This window comes from Callithrix jacchus, chromosome 9 (assembly GCF_049354715.1).
Source record: "Callithrix jacchus isolate 240 chromosome 9, calJac240_pri, whole genome shotgun sequence".
Taxonomy (NCBI): Eukaryota; Metazoa; Chordata; class Mammalia; order Primates; family Cebidae; genus Callithrix; species Callithrix jacchus.
The window spans coordinates 19,353,093-19,376,057 of record NC_133510.1 but is presented as its reverse complement, the minus strand read 5'-3'; the positions used below and the strand labels follow the sequence as shown (position 1 = coordinate 19,376,057).

Sequence of the window (22,965 nt, the reverse complement as noted above, 5' to 3'; positions counted from 1 at the left end):
TATAGAAATGGTCTTACAAATCAGATCACCTGGAGCTGATATTGTCAATAAGTAGAATAAAACTAAATCTATGTCAATCTATGCAAATCGAATCAACTGAAGATTATATTGTCAGTATCTAGAGTAAAGCTAAATCACTTGATGTAAGAGACAAGAGTTTATATTTTTTTTTGCATGAAACTCTAGTATCATTGTCAAGTTGTTTTTTTTTTTTTTTTTTCAGGGAGAAGGGGAAAAGGAAGGGGGAAGAGGGAGAGAGACATAGGGCAAGTGTGCTTGATTGGGAGTTCTGGGACCTTTATCACAGGAGATGGGTTTTAGGGCTCTGCTTTCTCCAGAGCATCTAGCATGAGGTAAGAACTAATACTTGTGAAATAACCTGCCTTGTGCTGGGCATAATGCTCATAATGCTAGGTGAGTGTTATAAACTAGTTTCTTTGATTCTGTAAGAGATTAATATTATACACTCCGTAAATAGGCATTATTGTTTCCACTGAACAGAGATTGAGAAACTGATGCTACATGAGGTCACATATTAGTTGTCCAATTTCAACAACTAATAGTTGTCAGGGCTGGGAATTGAACTCTGTCGCCTCCTGCTCCAAAGTCTTTGCCTTTTCTAATAAGCAGAGAAGTTTTCCAGAGGCCTCATATCCTCCTCCACAACTCAGTAGCTTCACCTGAGCTTTCATAGGTGTGTTCTAAGAAAACATGCCTTTTGGGTTTCCCTTGGAGATCCCTAGACATCTGGCCACAGGTTGATCAAGGGTGGAAAACCTCATATTGTGCATAGGGGACCAGTGCCAGTGCAGTGGGTGGGACACCAGTGGGCTGGTTTGCATTCAGACTTAGAACTTGTGCCCTGGGTCCCCACATGGTAATATGTGTGGCAGCAACTGCTACAGCTGGAAAGGACATGGTCTGCACATGCTGCAAAGATAGATGTGCACACACCCCACATTCACACACACTCATGCATGTGCAGATGGATGTCTGCACACAGATGCACACACCCCATGTTCACACACACTCATGCATGCACAGGTAGATGTCTGCACACAGACACACACACTCCACACACTCATGTACCTGCAGGTAAATGTCTACACACAGACACACCCCACATTCACACACACTCATGCATGTGCAGGTGGAGGTCTACACACAGATGCACACACCCCACATTCATGTACATTCATGCAAATACACGTGGATGTCCACACACAGACGCACACACCCCACATTCACACACACTCATGCATGCACAGGTAGATGTCTGCACACAGACACACACACTCCACACACTCATATACGTGCAGGTAAATGTCTACACACAGGCACACCCCACATTCACACACACTCATGCATGCACAGGTAGATGTCTGCACATGGACGCACACACTCCACACACTCATATACGTGCAGGTAAATGTCTACACACAGACACACCCCACATTCACACACACTCATGCATGTGCAGGTAGATGTCTACACACAGACGCACACACCCCACATTCACACACACTCATGCACATACACGTGGATGTCCACACACAGATGCACACATCCTACATTTACATACACTCATGCACACGCAGGTAGATGTCTGCACACAGACGGACACACCCCACACACTCATGCACACACAGGTGGATGTCTGCACACAGATGCACACACATTTACATACACTCATGCACACGCAGGTAGATGTCTGCACACAGACAGACACACCCCACACACTCATGCACACACAGGTGGATGTCTGCACACAGATGCACACACATTTACATACACTCATGCACATGCAGGTAGATGTCTGCACACGGACAGACACACCCCACACTCTCATGCACACACAGGTGGATGTGTGTACACAGATGCACACACCCCACATTTACATACACTCATGCACACGCAGGTAGATGTCTGCACACAGACGGACACACCCTGCACACTCATGCACACACAGGTGGATGTGTGCACACAGATGCACACACCCCACATTCACACATATTTATGCATATGCAGATAGATGTCTATGCACAGACGCACACACCCCACATTCACACACACTCGTGCAAGTGCAGGATATTCAAGTGTAAAGTGCTGTTGTTACTGCAGATGTGTCACACTGCCGGTCAGTGTGGATAGTGTTCTACAGCTGTGGATATAACAACAACCACTGGTGGGTTGTAGAGTCAATTTAATGGGCTTTTAAGTGGATTAGAATAAGATGGGATAAGATAGGATAAGATAAGATAGGATAGAGTGAAATAAATATTAGTATTCCTTATAAGAAGGATGCGTAAGCGTTGCTTCGTGAGATTTTGTTTTAGTTTTATAAGTGTGCTGTGAGAGTGAGGGCATGTATTTGCATACTGAAATCTGATGTCACAAGTTGTTTTAACTGTAGGTCATGGTCAAAAAAGTTTGAAATTGCTACAGAATTGAAGTTTTGCATGTTGGTTTTTCAGACTCAGGATGAGGTTTGGCAAATCAGGAAGGTGTAAATACCAGAAAAAAATAAACATTGTAATAGATTTATTCAAAAACCAAGTAGCCTTCTTTTTTTGTTTGTTTTGTTGTGTTTTGAGATGGAGTCTTGCTGTGTCGCCCAGGCTGGAGTGCAGTGGTGTGATCTTGGCTCACCACAATCTCTGCCTCCCAGGTTCAAGTGATTCTCCTGCCTCAGCCTCCCAAGCAGCTGGGACTATAGGTGCCTGTCACCACACCTGGCTAATTTTTGTATTTTAGTAGAGATGGAATTTCACCATATTGGCCAGGCTGGTTTTGATCTCCTGACCTCATGATCTATCTGCCTCGGCCTCCCAAAGTGCTGGGATTAAACAGGCATAAGCCACCGAGCCTGGTCAAAAGAACCATTTTTTAAACATAATTTAAAATTCATCAGAAGTCCAACTTCTGTGGGTCTATGGAAACTCTCAAAATGCCACTCCTCATAAACAGAGGGGTATTCTCTAAAACCAATATTGAATCTAAATAAACACATACTCTAAGGGTGTGTGTCTATCAGCCATTCATAACTGTGATTTTGTCATCAAGCCTGAAATTTACTGTCTCTCACTTTTTAAATAAAACCTTTTTAATTTGAAAAATTTTAGATTAACAGCACAGGAACTTGCAAAGAGGGGCCCAGCGTACCCTTCATGTAGTTTCCCTTGATGGTTATGTCTTATGTAACTACGGCACAATATCAGAACCAGAAAACTGACATTGATTAGGTGGAACTTTAAATGGTACCTTTGATTTCCAGTAATTTCACTTTGATATGTGAGATATAAGCATAAGCTTGTAAGTAGTACTTCCATGTGTGCATGATACATCTATAGAACTTCCCTCTTTCTACTCACCAGGGGATTTGTTTCATTTGTTAAGCACTTACGTGAACAGAGAAGATTATGACATTCTTTTTAAAGCTGATTAATCGAAACCATATTGAAGAAAGATTGGCTACGTTGGGTCTGAGACCTTAATAGCAGCTGTTTAGTCTGAATTTCCTGAATGATTGCCTCTTTGTACCTTCTCCCATTGTGCTAACAGGGCTCTGAATCACCTAATCCGTGAGCAATGATTCACCCTGAAGAACGTTGCTCACTTTAGGGTCTTGGTTCAATGGACTGTCAAGCCATTTATCAGGCTTCTTATGCTTTCTTGAGAAAATAATAAATTAGAAGAATACACCATGGAATTGATAGCCACAGTTACTTCTTACTGGAAACCTGTGGATTGTGCAGCTTAGTGAGTACCCTGGACCTGATTTCCATTCTCGGTGGGCTTCCCTCATCATTCAGCCTGTCTAGAGGCAGCCTCTCTCAGAAAATACAAAGTCATTTTGATGTCATTCTGAGCCAGAATTTCTCTAGAATTCTGTTAAAATTGATTACATCAAAAACCCTCCAATACATTTATAAAGCATTCTGACTTCACACCTAAATGATTTGAGGAGAATCCATGCCATGGTGGCTGCCATCTTATACAAATGATGGATAGTTGCCTGCACTCTAATTTAAAAACCAATAATTTGCACAGCACTTAGGTTTCAAAGTGCTTTGCACCTGCCTGGCTGCTAATACGTTTTTCATGCCTGACCTTTTAGCATTGGCTAGTTCCAACTAGGATTCAGTTGACTAGGTTTCTGTCTCTCTTTAGTCCATGCCTAAAAAAACAACAACCCTGAGTTAAATGAAGTCCCTAACACACAAACTCTAAGAGCAGCATTGAGGAGCTCATATGTTCTTGGACATGACTTAGAAGCCAATGTCGTTTCCTAGCATTTGTACAGACAAGTGACTTTCTGTGTAAATCTGTTTTTAAGGGGGTACTTTCCTCTCTAAAAGTAGCAACTTCTTCTCGACTACATAGCGAACACAGGTCTGACCCAGACGACTTCAACTGGCCTCTCTAGGAGCCAAGAAGAACATGCCCAGGTGAAACTAGCAGAGCTGAATGTATTATTAAGATATTACTATTTAACACGTTCGATGTGGATGAGTCATTTTTATTGACCTTTGCCGGTGAAGAGCTTAGCAGCGAGTCAGCGGAGGAACTGGGATTTATCCTCAGAGACCAAGACTTTCCATTCTCTCACAAAGAAGGCCTTTCCCTTAGTAGCTCATTAAAAACAGAAGCCTAGAAACTGAGACTTGACAGAAAGTGACAGCCCTCAGTGAATCCCCCCCTTCAACTTCTTCATGAGGGAGAAATAGACCCGGGCGTCCTTGAACTTCGCAGGTTTCATCTGAGCACCAGCTTCAGCACGCAGGGTACCAGCTTGCTCACCCTGGCAGTGGCTCCCACTTGTGAGCCATGCTCTGTAGCACCCTCTGCTGCTGCTTTCTGTGGGAAACACAGCTGTGGCCCTCATTGCCGGATCCCCTGCCTACCCATCAACCCATCACTGTCTCCAGCTGCCCTGTAAGAACAGCCGATGCTTTGCTTCCATGAAATACTGAGTTCTCCACCCTTTCCCCCTGAACCATGAGCTTAACCATCCTCCCATCTCCCCAGGAGAATATTACACAACAGAGGGATGAGTTCATTCATTATCCTATCAGTGTATGTATAGAGGGTTATTGGGAAAGCCAGTCAGGGCTGGTAATTCTTTGGTTCTTATTTCCAAGCATTTATATGAGCCTAAATCTGTTGATTCAGCTATTCAGCTAATGAATGGAATTTCCAATATATTCTTCAGCCCATTAAAGGGAAATAACACTAAGAACAGGTTGGAATACAGGCCACTGGAGATGATTTGGTTCATGCTCCAAGTATGAAAGAATCTAGACCCTGGAAGACTTTCCTTGCTCTTTCATTCTCTCTAATCTTATTTCATGGTTATAATAATTCTTATTAGGTTGAGGTTATTATTCTCTATTCTACAAGTGGCTATACAGCTCATGCTCTTAGAAAAGGGCTTTCCACACAGATTTACTCCATTCTTCCCCACGTAGCTTCTCCTTCCAGAGATGAGAGCATGTGTAGGTCTAGCCACACACTTGTGTTTGTTTCTACTTGGGACCAGTATCACCTGTTTGTGAGACAGCCAATAGGCTTTACAAAAACAGCGTGGACTGAGCCTCGGGCTGTGATTTATTCACAACTGCTAACGCTTCCCATTCATTCCACCAACCTCATGGACCCAACATGTTCTGAAGGGCTTTATGGGGCATAATTTAATGCCTGATATCTCTGACAGATGTCACTCACTTTCCAGGACACGTGTAGTGACAGGGAGCACCATACTCAGTCTTTTTCTTGTTGCTTTTGAACAAAATATGAGTAACACTCTCCAGGTGAAGAATCCAATGCTAACTTCCTTAACATTCCTTACTTATGGAGTTGAAAAACTCAACCACAGATTTGGAAATAGGAGCTATTTGGGGATGGTTTTTTCTTGGAGTGGACCATGCTTGAGCTCCACCTACCAAACAACCTCCATCTATTGCAGCAGAGAGATGTGTGACCAGCAGAATGCCTTCACCATGTGTCCCCTATGCGACAAGTCCTGTGATTACTGGAACCTCAGCTCAGCCTGTGGGACTGCGCGGGCCAGCCACCTGTTTGACAACCCTGCCACCGTCTTCTTCTCCATCTTCATGGCTCTGTGGGGTATGTGGCTATTACCAGGCTTGCTAATATGGGTGGTTCCTTTAAATGGGTACAACGACGAAGCTCTGAAGCTCATCCCCTTCCGGTTATTTACTTTTGCATTTTTCCTTCCTATCCCAAGAGGTATTTTAAGGATAATACCTTTCTCTTCTTGACTCATGTGTGTGAATAGAATTAGGAATATCCTTCACGTCTTTATCTGTTTTCTCTCAGATGTAGTCATGCTAACCATGTGCTAGCCCCATGTATGATTTATTCACAACTGGAAAACCCCTCGCCTGCCTGTAAGACTCCTCTAGGTGCACTGAGTTAGATGAGCTTATAGATAGCATGCAGCATAATACTTAGAACGGTGGAGGGCCTGCTGTGGTCACAGTGTTAGCTCATGGTAAAGGTCGGCTGAGATTTGCTTTCCTGGCTCCAGTTCAGTGTTGTTGTCAGGGCATCATAAGTATAGACTGTAGAGATTTTATTTAATGCCAGAGTCATGCTTTCAGTATTCCCACCAAAGGGATTTGTGAAGGAAAAAATAAATAATTTCTTCATTTTTCTCCTCTTCCTTTCCTCCCGTAGTATGGGGATAATAAACTTGCTGTGAGCCATAACTGTCTGACTGTAAACACATACAGACACGCACAGACACACTCTCTCTCTCTCTCTCTCTCTGTTTCTCTCTCTCTCTCCCCCCTATTCTCACAAGCTGGACTAACGTGGAATAACTACCCTATGGTAACTGAGCATTTCTAAGAAGACACACCCATGAGTCTGTCTGTCTGTCTGTCTCTCTCTCTCTCTCTGTCTCTCTCCCCTATTCTCACAAGCTGAACTAACGTGGAATAACTACCCTATGGTAACTGAGCATTTCTAAGAAGACACACCCATGAGTCTCTCTCTCTCTCTCTCTCTCTCTCTCTCTCTCTCTCTCTCTCTCTCTCTCTCTCTCCCCTATTCTCACAAGCTGGACTAACGTGGAGTAACTACCCTATGGTAACTGAGCATTTCTAAGAAGACACACCCAAGAGTATCAGAAAAGGGACCAAGTCAACATGCTTCAGCCCATCTGAGTAGCCATCTGCTCCTTTACTCATCACTGAATGTGCAGGTCCGTGGTTTGCACATGGGATCGCAGACTGGCTGGACCATGGTCTTGCTGCAGTGGCTGCTTGATTTACCACTGACTCCATGGGACCCGGAGGATATGCCAGGATGAGTCCTGAGTCATAGGTCCCTGAGAGTATGAAGAGAAGGAGGAGAGGGAGAGGTCTGTTCTCAGCGGTTCTTAGGAGAACTGGAACACAACCTTCCTCCATTCCCTGTGGGGACCTTCACTTGGGTGGAGACAGAACTGGACTGGAAAGATTCCTGTATTGCTAGCCACCAAGAAAAGTGTCCAGGGTACACTCTATTCTCTATCATCAGGGAGAGCGCAGCCTGGGAGCTCATGGGCAGTGTTCTGCCCATGGAGAGTTGGAGCAGGGAGCAGAGAAAATCAAATTCTGACTGTAGAGTCCTGGAACTGTTCCCAGCAGGGGCCTTTAGAGCACACTGAAGGTGGGGCCTGTTGCCTGGGAAGTCACTGGCAGCTCCGTGTCTCCCTATCAACCAGGAACGTCGTGGCATTACCCCAAGGGCCACCCGAACTGATTTGGAACCCGGAATACCTATTTATTTTTTGATATCTTACAACCCTAATTCCCATGATTTGTCTTGCGGGTAATTTCCACCATTGAGTAGCTGAAGCCTAATAACTCCAGGTCTAGGATCCTTCAAGAACTTTCTTGGGACACATAATCCCCTGTTGTAGAGCAACTTGGTTTTCAGTTGTACTTCCTAGTTTCAAGTTCCAACAACTGCCTCTGCTCTTCCCTCAACCGCTGTAATGAACAGCCACCTCCCACCCCTTCTGAGCTGCTCAGTCATTTCCTACCCCACCCCTGGACCCACCGCCTTCCTCTCACGTCACAGTGCAGGGAAAGTACCTGGGGGTGGGATCGCACCAGAGCTTCCTGGCACTGGGTAGGGCTTGGTTTTGTTTGTTGACACCCTTGCTGTGCTTCATGTGATGGTGTATTCAGTTCCAGAAGCCCAGAGCCCTTAGGCAAGACTGTCTACAAATTACAATTAAAAATAATAGTAATGCCTCTCATTACCATGATTATTATGATTAGTGGTGCTGGGCCCAGGCCTGCCAGGGATAAGGCTGGGAAGAAATGGCTCTACACAGAGAGTGGCTTGGGCTGTTGGTGGCAGGGAAGAGGAGGTGTAGAGTCAGGAGGTCTTGGTAGATACCAGTCGGCAGGACCTGAGTCTGTTGGAGTCTTCAGACCCAGCTCTGACTTCAAACCGCAGGGAACATTGAGAAAGAGAGTGAAGTCCTACTGGAAAGGGAAGGAAAGAAGCAGGTCTTCTGAACTGTTTTCTGAATAGAGGTTACCTGACCTAGGCAGACCTCATGTGTGCCGCAGTTCTCTTCCTTCCCAGCAGGGGATCCCATAGAGGGTAAACGTGAACCTAGCTCTGTGTCACTAAAGTCAATGCTTTTGACCAAGGTGCCCAGTTACCTTGGGCAGATGACTTAGTCTTTGAGCACTGTTGTCCTCATCTGTAAATTGAGAGAAATAATACCTACCCAACAGTGTTCTTGTGACAAGTGAATGAGGTATGCGTGCAGAGCATGTGACATGGTCCCTGGCATAGATGTGCACCCGGAACTGGGAGCCACTCTCCAGCAGTATGGTGGCCCTCCCTTGCTCTCATAACTTACTTTTTCATGACTCTTTTGCCTCTCTCATCTTTCCTGCAGTCTGACTTCCTCCCTTTAAGGAGACACCTGTCGGTCAGGACTCTGGGCACTGCTGTATGCACAGCCCTCCTCAGATACCAAGGAAGGACCAGTAGGAAGAGGAGGGACTTTCTACCATTCTTAGCATCCCCAGGCCAATGCCAGTGTTGGGAGGTCAGAATACACTCACTTCTGAAAAGCCTCAAATCCAAGAAAGAAAAACATGCAAATCAGTGCATGCAAAATGTCATGTCCGATGAAAGCCTGCAAATCAGTGCACCATAATGTAGCTACAAGGAAAACGAACACAGCTTTAAGTAACTCTGTATTCAACCAGTGTATAGGTGTTTGTTATTCTCAGTTCTGTGCTGTGCCCGAGGTAGACATAGACAGCTAAGAGCTGGGACAAGTTTACAGTCCTGTTATGACATCACGGACATGAAGTGCCATCCAATAATCAGGCACAACATGCAGTGAAGTGTGCCCAGGCTCCTGCTATGGTGGATCTGTAGGTGTGGCCTCAGGGAATGTCATGTCCCCTCCCTTTTCAGAGTGTCATGAAGGCAGGGCAGTAGGAATGAGGGGGACTGAGCTTATGGAATGGGGGACTTGAGCTGGGTCAGAACAGGTTGAAGGTAGAAGCTGGAGGATGGCAAGGAGAGAGGGATAATGTGTGCAAGTTGAGTATGGAGAGGACGGTGAAGGGATGACCCAGCTGCAAAGCAGGCATGAGCTGTATATTGACAAATGGCAGGATGAGATTCAGATAGATGGTTCAGGCTCAACATACATAGTCCTGGAATCCAGAGAGAAGAACGTAGACTGTAAGGGACCATTGAACATGTAGGCAGGGGGTGTTGGCACGCTTCCTCTGCCCACTTCTTCTTTAGTGCTCAAATGCCTTTGTCCTTCAAAAATCAGCTCGGATGCCTCCTCTGGCAGGTAGCATTTCTCACCACAGGCCCACAGCTTTTTCAGCTGTATCATTCTTAAGGCCCTGATCACTTGATGCCATGTATTGTGGTTGTTTACAATCTCCTCTCACAGACTGTAAACCACTTGAGAGGCAAAATCCACATGAAGGTCACCCAATCTCCCCAACAATGCCTAGAATGGTGTTTTGTACATTGCAGATACCTTCGTTGGGGCTGGTGCTTTTGCAGGATTAAAAATTCACTCAAACATACTCAAATAGCAAGTGATTTGTTTTAAGAAAACAAGAGGCAAGCTCCTGGGTATAGGAAATGAAATACAGGCAGGCCTCTTGGGAACTGGAGCTGGAGATGCTGTCAGAAACCACGGTCTTCCCTCCTTTCAGGTGCTGCATGGTCTCTCCCTTCCCTGATCCTCTGTGTCTTTTAATTGCAATTTTCAGAAGAGGAAGTCTGACTGTTCCATTAGCAGGCCCTGGATCAGACATTCAGCCCTGGTATAAGAAACTGTGGCTGTAGGTTTGTGCTGGTGGGGGTATCAGGTTCTTCCTAGAACACACTGAGAAAGGCATGCTGGTCCTTCAAAGGGCCATGGGTGGGTCAGGCAAACTGATGGATGTGTAGGCGTGGCAGGGATTCTACAATTCTTTGCTAAGCAAAGGAAGAAGGAGTGCATACTACTTTACAGGGATTATTCTATCAGCTGTATGCAGGATGGGTTGGAAGGCTGACAGTCTGGAGTCAGTAGAACTGTTAGGGTACTGTTATGTAACCTCAGAATGAGGTGATTAGGGCCCAGGGGAGGCAAATGGTGCTGGGGACAGAAAGAAAGAAATGTAGGGAAGAAGTGAGGGTGCTGATGAAGGTGAAAGAAGAAAGAACCCTCTTCTCATAACTTAGAAGTGGAGAAAGGAGCATGTGTGTGTGTGTCGGTGTGTGTGTGTGTTTAATGTCTCGATTGGCTCTCAGGGATGTGCAGTATTTTCAGCAGTTTCAACTAGAAGCAAGAAAAAGAGGCTAAATCCATTAAAGAGAGCTGCTAAATTTAAAATATGTTAGTTTATCTTCGATCTCCACTGGTGAGCCCAAAGGGCATAGGATCCACTCTTCGAAAGTAATTGACTTTTTGTTGTTGTGGTTCTTTTGAAGCTACCATGTTCCTGGAAAACTGGAAGAGGCTGCAGATGCGACTGGGCTACTTTTGGGACCTGACTGGCATAGAGGAAGAAGAAGTGAGTTCTCTCATGTGTTTCTGTGGGCTTTTGCTCTGCTTTGACCTTGGAAGTGGACTCTGTTGAGTGAGATACCCATGTTTGTCTGCTGTCACTAGCCGGGTCTCACACTGCCTGTGTAGCTTGGCTCCGTGGGCTGGGCCATGGTTAACATGCACTGAGGCCAAGAGTTCAAGCACCTCCTCTTCCCTTGAGCTGGAGGGCATTGAGACTGATGTTTGGGCGGATGTCCCAGTGCCCTCCTCTGGGGAAAGGGGGCAGAAGATGCAAGAACAAGAGGCAAGAGGTAATCTTGAGATCATAAAGCTGGAGAATCAGGTATATGTGAGAATGCCTGGAGAGCCTCCTGAGGGCCAAAGGAGAGGCAGGGGCGTCAGGTGCTGGTTGCCTTTGATGTCTGTGAAAGAAGGAAGAACCACGAAACCTCTGTGGTGTGAGCCTGTGCACTGTGTGTGAAACTGGTGTTGGGGGAGGCTTGAGCTAAGGGAAAAGGGTGGGTTTTCTAGAGCAGTGTTCTGGACAGATGATCTTTAAATAATGTAAATACATCAGTCTCTCATGGCTCTTCTGAGGACTAGCCCCCCATTCTCGATGCTGGTGAGCTCATGATGGGTGGTATGTCGTGTTGGCTCCCATGATCTATTTCCACCATAACTCCTGCTCCTCCAGAGAGCAACCCTACTGCCACTCAGCCCGCCTTCCCTCTCCTTCACTTCCAAGCTCAGCAAACCCCTCTGTTCTGACCACTAAAACCTTCAAGGCCTCCTGACACCATGTGCCACCATGGATGGAATATCACGCAGAGACTCTCAATAGTGAGGATATCGTGGGTGAGGGGCTGAGAGCTGTGTCTAGAAGCATGAGAAGGCACTTTCAGTTGCCTGCGTACCCACTTGCAAGGTCTGGCCACAGCAGCGAGGTGGCTCTGTGGGGCACAAGCCTGCTCCTTACTCTCCCGCAGCAGTGAGGTGGCTCTGTGGGACACAAGCCTGCTCCTTACTCTCCCTCAGTGAGGTGGCTCTGTGGGACACAAGCCTGCTCCTTACTCTCCCGCAGCAGTGAGGTGGCTCTGTGGGACACGAGCCTGCTCCTTACTCTCCCGCAGCAGTGAGGTGGCTCTGTGGGACACGAGCCTGCTCCTTACTCTCCCGCAGCAGTGAGGTGGCTCTGTGGGACACGAGCCTGCTCCTTACTCTCCCGCAGCAGTGAGGTGGCTCTGTGGGACACGAGCCTGCTCCTTACTCTCCCGCAGTGAGGTGGCTCTGTGGGACACAAGCCTGCTCCTTACTCTCCCGCAGTGAGGTGGCTCTGTGGGACACAAGCCTGCTCCTTACTCTCCCGCAGTGAGGTGGCTCTGTGGGACACGAGCCTGCTCCTTACTCTCCTGCAGTGATCACCTTGGACTCAGGACCTTGGACTTTGTGACTCTGATACTTTATGAGAAAAAATGAAATTCCTAATTTAGTCTCTTCCCCAGCCTGTATGTCCCCATGTCTGTGGAATGCTACCATTTCTTCTCCTTAACTCCCTAAGTAGTCTACTTGCCTTTGAGCGGGTAGGCCAAGGAATGGCAGGAGCCACAGGGCAGCTGCGTGGAATGGAATCTACCAGTGCAGGTTGTGCTGCCTGAGCGTGCTGGAAGGAGAGATGCAATGATGTAGCCTTTCTCCGCCTCCCATGGGCCCTCACTCAATTGCACCCCCATCCTACTCCACCCCGCTGCATTACCATATTTTGGGTACACATACCCACTCTACTCCAGTCCTAGGTATTGAGCGTATGCCCTGAGACTAATACTATCATGAACTCTGTGGTGAGAGAGAGAATATACGTATGTATTCTGCCTTCGGAGAGGATTCAAATTATTCAGGAAGATAACCAACAGAGAATAATAAAGACAGTTGCATTTCTTGCAGGAAAATGGCCAAACGCATCCTTCCAATAGGAAGCACTGTAGAAGTTTGAATGTGGGGGATCTAGCAGGGACATCTTTGTATTATTGGTCCCATTTGATTTAGCTGAAACATGTCTCATATATATGAGAGAGACAGAGAGAGAGAGGTTGGGGGAGGTGGGTAGGTTACAGTGCCTTCTCCCCTAATGCTAGGGGCTAGAATGTTTCCAAAAAGAGAAGATGATGCATCCTGGCATCCAAGTCTGTGTGGGGCCAGAGACAAGCTAAGTGTGTCTGCTGAGTAGACTCCAGGAAGACCTCACGTCTCTCTGTTAGAGAGCAAGTGTAAACACACACTTTCCATCAGAAAAGCATCAGTTATAACTCAATACCCTTGAAATCTCTGTAACAAGCCCCTGGCAGGAGTGAGATTATAATCCATTTTTCTTTCTGTAGCCAGGTTTCCTGTTTATCTGTTTAACCCAATGAGCCATGGTAACTTCCTGGGAGGTACACGATTTGAGGAGCTCATGTGCTGGCTGAGAGGCGCCTGGCCAAGACTGGGTTTACCCAGGGCCTAAGGAGACGTTCCGGATGAGAGCGCTGTGTGAGGTTGCTGCAGGGCTGGTTGGTTCTGTAGCATGATTGGCGTGCCCCGTGTGTGCACAGGCCAGCCTCAACTTTTCCTTTAATGCATTTCTAGTTTGGATTAGCACACATACATTTCAGTTCAATTCTTCATATGGCCATTAAGCATCTACTACATACTAGGTTTTTGTATGGAATATGGAACTATCTCAGGCATAGTGTCTGATCTCCAAGGAGCTGCATTCAGCAGGGTGCTCTTTGGTCTATAAATATTTAGAACAGAATGGGGAGTGTACGAGAGAAATAGCTCTGGCTAATGCAGAGAGGAAATACTTAAAAAAATCAGGGTTTTGAAGACTGGTTGGCTTTTAATGGGCAGCAAAGGGAAGAAGGGGTGCCCACAAGAAAGAAACAGCAGCAGAAGCCTTGACCTTGCAAAGTGAGGGGTGTAGATAGGCAACAACAAGATATCCTGAGGCTGCAGGCGACAGGACTCAGCATGCAGTGGTGACAAGGAAAAAGTATAGTTTGGTGACCAGGTCAGGGAGGGTCCTGATTGCTAATCTGTGTCTCCCAGGCCATGGGAAAGCATGAAGGTCAGGATAGGAAGGTATGAATGACTTGAACAAGGGTCCTAGGACTTACATGAAGTGTTTAACTTACATTCAAATGAGGGGTGAGTAGAAGGCAGATGTTACTTGGGCATTGGAGGGAGGGAGGCAGGGATCCTTTAAAGTCATGATTAGAAGTTTTTCTTTTTCTTTTTTTTTTTTTTTTTGCCAATCAGTTTGAGCTTATGAGGTTGCTCAGGTTAGCCTTGAACTGATGACTTCACCTTCACGAGCGCCATGACCTCCGGTGGGAGCCACTTTGGACCCCCGATTAGAAGTTTTTCTATTTGAACCAGACACCTCCCAGTATCAGGAATACTTGCAAGTCTAGCTGTCTGTAACCTTAAGACAGTTCTTCCCCCCGGTATTCACTAGGAAACACTTGCTTCTCAGGGGAAAGGAGGGTTCTAACTGACATACATCAAAGCTTGTGCACCCTCTAGTACTCCCACTTGGGTGCCTCCAGCAGGTGGGACACCCCAAGATGGGTAGAACAAGCAGGGGGGCCTGAGTCCAGCTAGGAAACCAGAGAGAAGCCAGAAGAAGACTGGAGACTGCTTTCTTATGAGGGTAGGGAAGGAAGGCAGCAACCAAGCCCAAGAGCCCACCCCCTGGGCAGGTGCAGGCCTGCCTACGGGTGTACCTGTGGACACCACCATGGGACTCATTGAAGGACTCCTCTGATCCTGTTTGTCTTTGTTGCAGGGAGATCTGCTGGACCTCCAGAGTTTTATCCTCTAAAATGGGATAATCTTCAACTCACTGGGCCTCTCATGCCCTTTACCTTCTGTCGCATCAGGAATATCCTGGGCCTTTTAGACAGTGTGGCCTTATCTGAACACAGATATCCTGCCCACCCGTCTCTCATGTATCACATCAAAGCTTAGATATCCTCAGTGACATCTTTCTGGTTTCATAGGAAACTAAATCCTCTGCCTACCTCTCTAACCTCAGCTTGTGTCATTCTCCTCCTTGTTTAGACCTTCCAGCTACCTAGGCCTTCATTCTGTCTCGAGCTCATTCCAGTCTTTGCCCTGGCTGCTCCTGCTGCACAGAATACTTTTCCCCCAGACTCTGTGATGCCTATCTTTTCTCAGCTTTTGTGTCTCAATGAAAACATTGCCGTCTTCAGATTGGCCTTCCCCAGCTTCCCAGTCTGAAGCAGCCATCCTGCTTTATTTCTTCTGCTGTTCTTACCCTCATCCTCTAGTTTCTCATTTGTGTGCTGGTTTACTCACTATAACCTTGCATTACTTGGAGATAAGTTCCAGGGAATGAGGGATCTTGTGTCTAGGACCGGCACTATAGTCTAGCGCCTGCAAAGAACTCAGAGCATAACAGGTGCTTGGTGACTCTTGGTTGAAGCCATTTGTTGGATGTATCTCTGGACTTTCCTCTTTAGATCAGACAAGTGTGGTCCTGAGCAAGCTTGGGTTCTTCCTCCCAGCTGGCTCCTGGGTAGACTGACCAAATGGAAACAGTTCCTGGAGTCTCGGTGGGAGGGGTGGTGGTCTGTGATGACTTGGATCAGATTACCCTTCCAGTGCTGTTGTGTTTGGGGGACATCAGGAATAAGGCTGGTCTGCCCATGGCTGGGTGTATCAAAGCAGCCCTCACAGGGGCTGGTTTCTGCTCTGGCCAGGGGCTCAGTTGTTCACGTTTGAGGGCTTCTATAATCTCAGACCACTTGCTTGGCTGCCAACAGGGAGGTCCTTGTGAGGCCTGCTTCAGTTGAGTGTAGTGCAGCTTGTCTCTGCTTTGAGTTTCGGACTCCTGCCCGAGTGCCGAGAAAGCTAGGCTTGTTTTAAAAAGGTGAGGGTTATGACTGGGTGCAGTGACACACGCCTATAATCCCAGCACTTTGGGAGGCTGAGGCAGGCAGATCACCTGAGGTTCAGAGTTCGAGACCAGCCTGGCCAACATGCTGAAACCCCGTCTTTACTAAAAATACAGAAAAATCAGCTGGGCATGGTGACATGTGCCTGTAGTCCCAGCTACTCTGGAGGCTGAGGCAGGAGAATCCCTTGAGCTTGGGTGGTAGAGTTTGTAGTGAGCTGAGATTGTACCACAGCATTTCAGCCTGAGTGACAGAGTGAGACTCTGACTCAAAAAAAAAAAAAAAAAAAAGATGTGGGGGCTCTGCACTGGGGCCCAGCATGGGGAGAGGTGAGCCACAGGCACAACTAGAGGTGTTCAAGGAAACTCTTCTGTGTGCTGCCATGGTGTGTCCTGGAAAGCCAGAGATCATTGGAAAAATCCTGCCAGTCAGCTGGAGTGCCTCCCTCAGCCCCTGTGTAGGGTATGAAGTGGGAGAGGCTCCTCTGGCCCGAAGAGATTTAGAGTCCATGTTCTGGAACTCACTGAAAGGTACTGCTACAGTTTTTAATTAAAATCTCCCATTGGAATAATGTAGAAGAAAAGCAACCAAATTTCAGAGGCCACAAGGGAAAACCTCAAACCGTAGTTCCCGAAGTATTCCTGCAGGATATTCATTGTTACAGGCAAAAGTTGCTCTGTGGGAAATGATGGGCTTTGGAAAATTAAGCAAGCATGTTGACAGTAGTACTTTCCAGAGTTTTTAATATGCTCATTGTGACTCTCAGGAAGTAGATACGTTACAGTGTTTTCCAGTCTTTTAGATCTCCGAATCCTTTTTTAGCCGAAACTCTCTTGGCACGCGCCTTAAGAAATGCTGTGTTGGAGAGTGGATGAAGGTGAGAGACAAAATCAAGTGCACTTCACAAGCATTTAGAGATTTCTCTGTGTTCTGCGGGGTGCCAAGTACCGTGCGAAACACAGAATAATACAGAGCAGGTAGCTGATCCTTATGTTAGGATAAGAAGACTCTCACATGCAAAACAGCTAGGAAGAGCTACAATGTGTGGTATAAGCTATAAAAATCTAGGAATTCAGAGAGGGAGGAGACCCCACCTGGGAGGTATGCTGCAGCAGTTGGAGAAGGCCTCCTGGAAGGGGTGGGAGTGACGTCCCCTTGGAGAATGGGTGACGATTTAAAGCCTTAAAAACACCTGAATGACACCACCTGCTGTTGTTTTAGTTATGCTTGTTAGTCACTTACATGGTCTGCCCTTTCCTACATCATGGCATGTCTTGGGATAGCCAGAGACAGGTCAAGAGCCTGGCCTGTTGACCTTTGGAATCTCTGACATGTGGACAGCAATAAGGACATATGTGTGCCCTGAATAGCGGAGCCCGTTGTGAGCAAGTGCCTGAATCCTTGCCCAGGAGTTATCGATAAACGATGCAGGAACATGAAGTCCTCACACCTGTAGATGTTTGTTCTTGAGCTGGAAACCGTAAGGAAGACCTGCCAGTGAGGCCAGGTGTGCACAGTTAAATCTTCTTTGAAGCGAGTCGTGCATCTTCCTCCCCCAGCATCTGCACTGATTTGACCATGGTCCTCTGGATTAGTTAGATGCTCTTTCCCATGCCTAATGACTCACAATTCAGGTTTGTGTGGCTGCATGGCCCAGCTGGGTCTCTTGAGCATTGGTGTACCTGCCAATGAGTTACTCACTGAGGCTGTACAGGAAACAGGTCCAGGCAAGTGAGTTTTAAGATTCCCTATGGCCACCCTTGACTTTGATGTTTATTGGTCGCCATTTTAGCTCACAGAATAATGGTACAGGGAAGGAGTTCTGTTGTTGCCCTCACTCCCAGCTGTGGGGCACATCTGTTTCTCCAGCTGGGACTTGGCTTGTTGACAGTTAAAGTTTGAGGTCTGACGACAGTTGGTGGGATGACCAGGGGTATCCCTGTGCCTCTGGTCAGACTGCTCTGCAAAGCACTGGGCCTCTCTTCGTATCAATCATCCAGTTAACATTTCCTCTCTCTTTTCTCAACACTGATGCTGTCCCCAGGAACGTGCCCAGGTTTGGTTTTCAGTGTGATAGCGAATATTGTGTGTCCCTTGTCTTTTCCTCACGTTGTGTTCTTGTTAGGATGTGACATCTAGATGCCTTGTGATTGTATTCATATCCAATAGTGTCCAATCCTAAACGCCGACGTTAACGTACCTGTGTCTGGTTATTACCTGCAGGCCAAGGCCACTCGTCCTTCTGTTTACTAACCACTCTCTGCTCTTTGGTTTAGGAACATTCCAGGCCTGAGTATGAAACCAAAGTTCGAGAGAAAATGCTAAAGGAGAGCAACAAGTCGGCTGTCCACAAATTGGACACAAACACGACGGAGTGTGATGATGAGGTATGAGACAGCGCTTGCAGATCATGGTCCTCCTTACTTATTGGCATCCTGTTGTCATTCTGTTTGGCACACCTTAGTGAGAAAGACTGGGCTTGAGAAGGGGTTGATGTGGGGCAGGATAGATAAGAGCATGACGTCCCTCACTGCCCTACAGCCAGAGATCATGGGCAATGGGCTTTCATATGACCTGACCTTTCTTTCCAGGACAGTGCTATCCAGACAAAATGCGAAGGCAGGTTGGAGGAGAAACAGTTTCAGGCCTGGTTCCTACCATCATCTAAATACTGAATAATATTCAATCCCCCAGCATCCCAGCCACTCACTGAGGGTAACCCTTCTTGAACGATTGCTCTATGTTAGACACTGTTCTAAGTGGCATTACATTATCTCACAAGACGTCTGTGAAGCAGATACTATTGCTATGTAAAGGAAGACTCATGAAAAGATGAAGTATTTGCCAGAGGTCACACAGCCAGTAAATTGTAGGTGGATCTGGGATTCCAGTGCAGGTCTATTAGTCTGTGTACCTAACCACTATACCATACAGCCTTCAACTGCAATGGGAAAATCAAAGGATAAAGCAAGAAATGGCTCCTAGGGCTGCAGAGGCAAATTCATGCCCTGTATTTGGTCAAGATACTCACGCTATATTCTTTACATTTCATTTTATCTCGGTGGGCCTCCAAAAGTGGAAACATAATGGTGACCAATGGTCATGTCTGAGTTTTATGGAGGCATGTAGTCATTAAAACAGAGCTTTAGAATTTGTGCTGTGGTCCATAAAATACTCAGAGTATGTATCTTGAGGGGGCATATAGGGGTGCTCTTTGGGATACCTGTCTCTGTGTGCCACCCTTCTTTGAGAGAGAGAGAAAGAGAGAGAGAGGAGAGATAGGGTTTATGTCTTTCTTAATCTGGTTCTTGAAAAAAAATCCACTAGATTGAAAATCTGTTGCTTTTAGATGTATCTTGTCTCCATCTTGGATTTGAATTCAAATTTCATTTCATTTTACATTCTTTAAGTTGGAAACATTCATGTTAACATGCAAATTTATGCAAGCATCAAAACAGAAGAATGTGGTGTTTTCGAGCCCAGAACACTGGCATTTTTTTTTTTTTTTTTTTTTTTACAAAAACAACTTAAACAGAACAGAGAGGTGGCCCTCTGAGTTATTTTTCCCCTAGTTGAAGAGCAAGTCCAAGACCACCAATTATTCAGGGAAATAATGAATTCCTTCTTAGGAAAGACTAATCATCACTGCCACCCTCATCAGAAAGCAAGCATTCTGTGTTCTGTCAGCTTCGGCAATGCCATGCAAACTTCTTTCTCCACCCCATAGCAATATATGATGCATAATTTTATGGAAATCACATGTAACTTTTATTGACCACTGACTCATTTAATTTTAATTCCATAGACGGGAATGCCAAGGAGCTGGAACTGCTACACTGAGGCTGTGGTTCTAATATAAACATTGCTTGGGTATATATGCATGATTGGTCAAATAACTTTCAGGAACCATGAATAATTAAAAAACATCTGAATGCATTATGAATGATACATATGCTTATGTTGCAGCATTCAACATCTATTTTCATTACAGTGTTGAGAATGCAAAGCTCAAAGCATCTAATGCCTTCTGGGCACTGGGGGGAAATTACCTTCTCAGATGAGCAGTGTAAGATACAAATGGCCTAGAATTTGACTGTCAGGATCCTTCTTATGTTCCCTTAGTTTCGTTAACACTGTGAATGCTTCTTTCTTGCCAAATCCAGCCATAGGTGAGAGGTAAGGATGGATGCTGCTCTTGTCTGCAGGAAGTGTTGCAGTCACCACCCACTGCATAACATTGCTGCCGGGGCACCACTGCATATGGGATATTTAGAAAAGGCATCTTTTCTTCCGGGGAATAGACAGGGACTAAAGAATCAAATTCTAGCAGGTGATCTCGGATGTGCTTGTTTCATTCCAGAGGATCTTGGTTCTGCCCTCACTCTAACCCTGATGCTGCATATCCCTACCTTTCCTTACTTTCCTTCCTGCTGAACAGTCAAAAGAGCTACCATTTACTGAGGCCCAGAGTGATTCAGGAATTTGCTTAAGACCCCATAGCTAGTTGTGTGTAAGCTGGTAATCAAACCCAGCTCTGCCTGATCCCCAAGTCCTAACAGCTTTTTTTCTCCTCTTTAATTTTAAAGATACCAAGTTCATTGACTTTTTAAACATCTTTATTGAGATTTAATTTTATACCCTAAATTCACCCATTTAAAGTATACAATTCAGTTGTTTTTAACATATTCACGGATTTGTGCAGTTATCTACACAATTTATGTTTAAAACATTTTTATTATCCCAAAAAGAAATCCTGTACCCAATAATTTGCCAAGCCGTGGGTAACAACTAACTTACTTTCTGTCTCTATAGATTTGCCTATTCTGGACTTTCACGTAAATGGAATCATAGAATATTCGGTCCTTTGCTTCTTTCACTTAGGATTCATCCATGCTGTGGCATATATCAGCACTTCGTTCCTTTTTATTGCCAAATAATATTCCATATTTTGGATTTGCCTCATTTTACTTATCCATGCAGTTGATGGACCTTTGAGTGGTCTCCACTTTCGGGCTGTTATTAATAATGCTGCAATAGATGTTTGTGTACAAGTTTTTTTTTTTGGCTATGTGCTTTCATTTCTCTTGGGTATATACTTAGGAGTAGAATTGCTGGGTCATATGGTAACTCTGTGTTGAACCTTTTAAAGACCGCCATAGGATTTTCCAAAGCGGCTGTATTATTTTACATTCCAACCAGCAGTTTATGAGGTTTCCAGCATCTCCACATCCTCACCAACACTTATTTTCTGCTTTTTTAACGTAACTATCCTAGTGGTGTGACGTGGTATTTCATTGTAGTTTTAACTTGCATTTCCCTAATGGCTAATGATGTGATCATTTTTTCATGTGCTTATTGGTCATTTGCTCTCTTCTTTGGAAAAATATCTATTCAAATCCTTTGCCTCTTAAAAATATTGGGTTAATTGGCTTTTGATTGTCAGGTTGTAAGAGTTATTTGTGTATTTGGAATATATGAAGTTCTTTACATATTTGGAATATATGAAGTTCTTTATCTGTTTAGAATACCAGTCTTATCAAATAATATGATGGAGAAATAGTTCCTTTAATTCTGTAGATTGTCTTTTCATTTTATTGATGAGATTATTTGAAGCATAAGTTTTAATTTTGAAATAGGTCAATTTATCTAGTTTTGTCACTTACGCTTTCGTGTTATATCTAAGGAACCATTGCCTAATCCAATGTCATTAAGATATTTCTAGTTTTCCTTCTAAGACTTTTATAGTTTTAACACTTACAGTTAGGACTATGGTCCATTTTGAGTTAATTTTTGTGTGATTTAAGGAGGGAATTCAAAGGTATTTTTACGCATGTAGCTATTCAGTTGTCCCAGCACCATTTCTCTTTTCCTCACTGAATTATCGTGACACCCTTATCAAAAGTCAGTTGACCATAAATGTAAGAGTTTCTTTCTGGACATCAATTCTATTCCATCGATCTATATGTCTGTTCTTATGTACTACCACCCTGTCTTGGTCACTGTGCCTGTTTAGTAAGTTTTGAAATTGAGGGCATAAGTCCTCTGACTTTGTACTTTTCTTTCAAAATGGTTTTGACAATTTTGGATGCTTTGCATTTCCATATGAACTTCATGACTAGCTTGTCAATGTCTATAAGAAAACAAGCTGGGATTTTGGTAGGGATTGAGTTGAATCTATAGACTAATTTAGAAAGAAGGATTCAGGGAGAGGAGCATCACACACTGGGGACAGTTGGGGGGTAGGGGAGAGACAGTGGGGGGTGGGGAGGGAAGGGAGGGTGGGAAGGGGTAACATGGGGAGAAATGCCAGTATAGTATGCACCTAAAGTAAAATAAATAAATTAAAAAATGTAGTTTTAAAAAAAATTTATTTTTGGATTGTTCATTGCCAGAATATAGAAATACAATTGATTTTTCTATAGTTGATCTTGTATCCCACAACTTTTCTGACAAATTTTAACGGATTCCTTCGGATTTTGTATTTATGAGATTGCATCATCTCATAAGTAGAGATAGTTTTACTTCTTTTTGCCAGTCTGGATACATTTTCTCCCCACCCCCTGCCCATTTCCTCATCGCCCTGGTTAGAATCTCCTGTACAATGCTGAGTAGCGGTGGTGATAATGGACTTCCTTGCTTTGTTTTTGATCATAGGAGAAAAAAATTTAGTCTTTCACCATGAAGTCACCATCAAGTCTCATGTTAGCTGTAGGCATTTTGTTCCTTCTTTTTTTGTTTGTTTGTTTTAAGCTCTCTCTATAAGGTTTATCTCTAAGGCCATTCTTGTATTGCTATAAATAAATACCTGAGACTGAGCAATTTCTTAAAAAGAGAGGTTTAATTGGGTGATGGTTCTGTAGGGTTTACAGAAGGCATGGTGCTGGCATTTTCTCAGCTTCTAAGGAGGCCCCGGGAAGCTTAGAATCATTGTAGAAGGCGAAGGGGGAGCAGGCATGTCACTTG

General features: G+C 45.1%; 1 protein-coding gene across 3 annotated transcripts in view; it reads left to right on the top strand.

The window, feature by feature from the left end:
- Positions 1–22,965, top strand: part of ANO2 (anoctamin 2) — a 371,758-nt gene that overhangs the window by 187,666 nt on the left and 161,127 nt on the right. For all 3 annotated transcript variants that reach the window (XM_017975875.4, XM_054238042.2, XM_054238043.2), the window contains 3 exons: positions 5,966–6,126; positions 10,990–11,072; positions 18,279–18,389. In XM_017975875.4, coding sequence (XP_017831364.4) covers positions 5,966–6,126; positions 10,990–11,072; positions 18,279–18,389 — 355 coding nt within the window. The remainder of the gene's footprint in view (positions 1–5,965; positions 6,127–10,989; positions 11,073–18,278; positions 18,390–22,965) is intronic.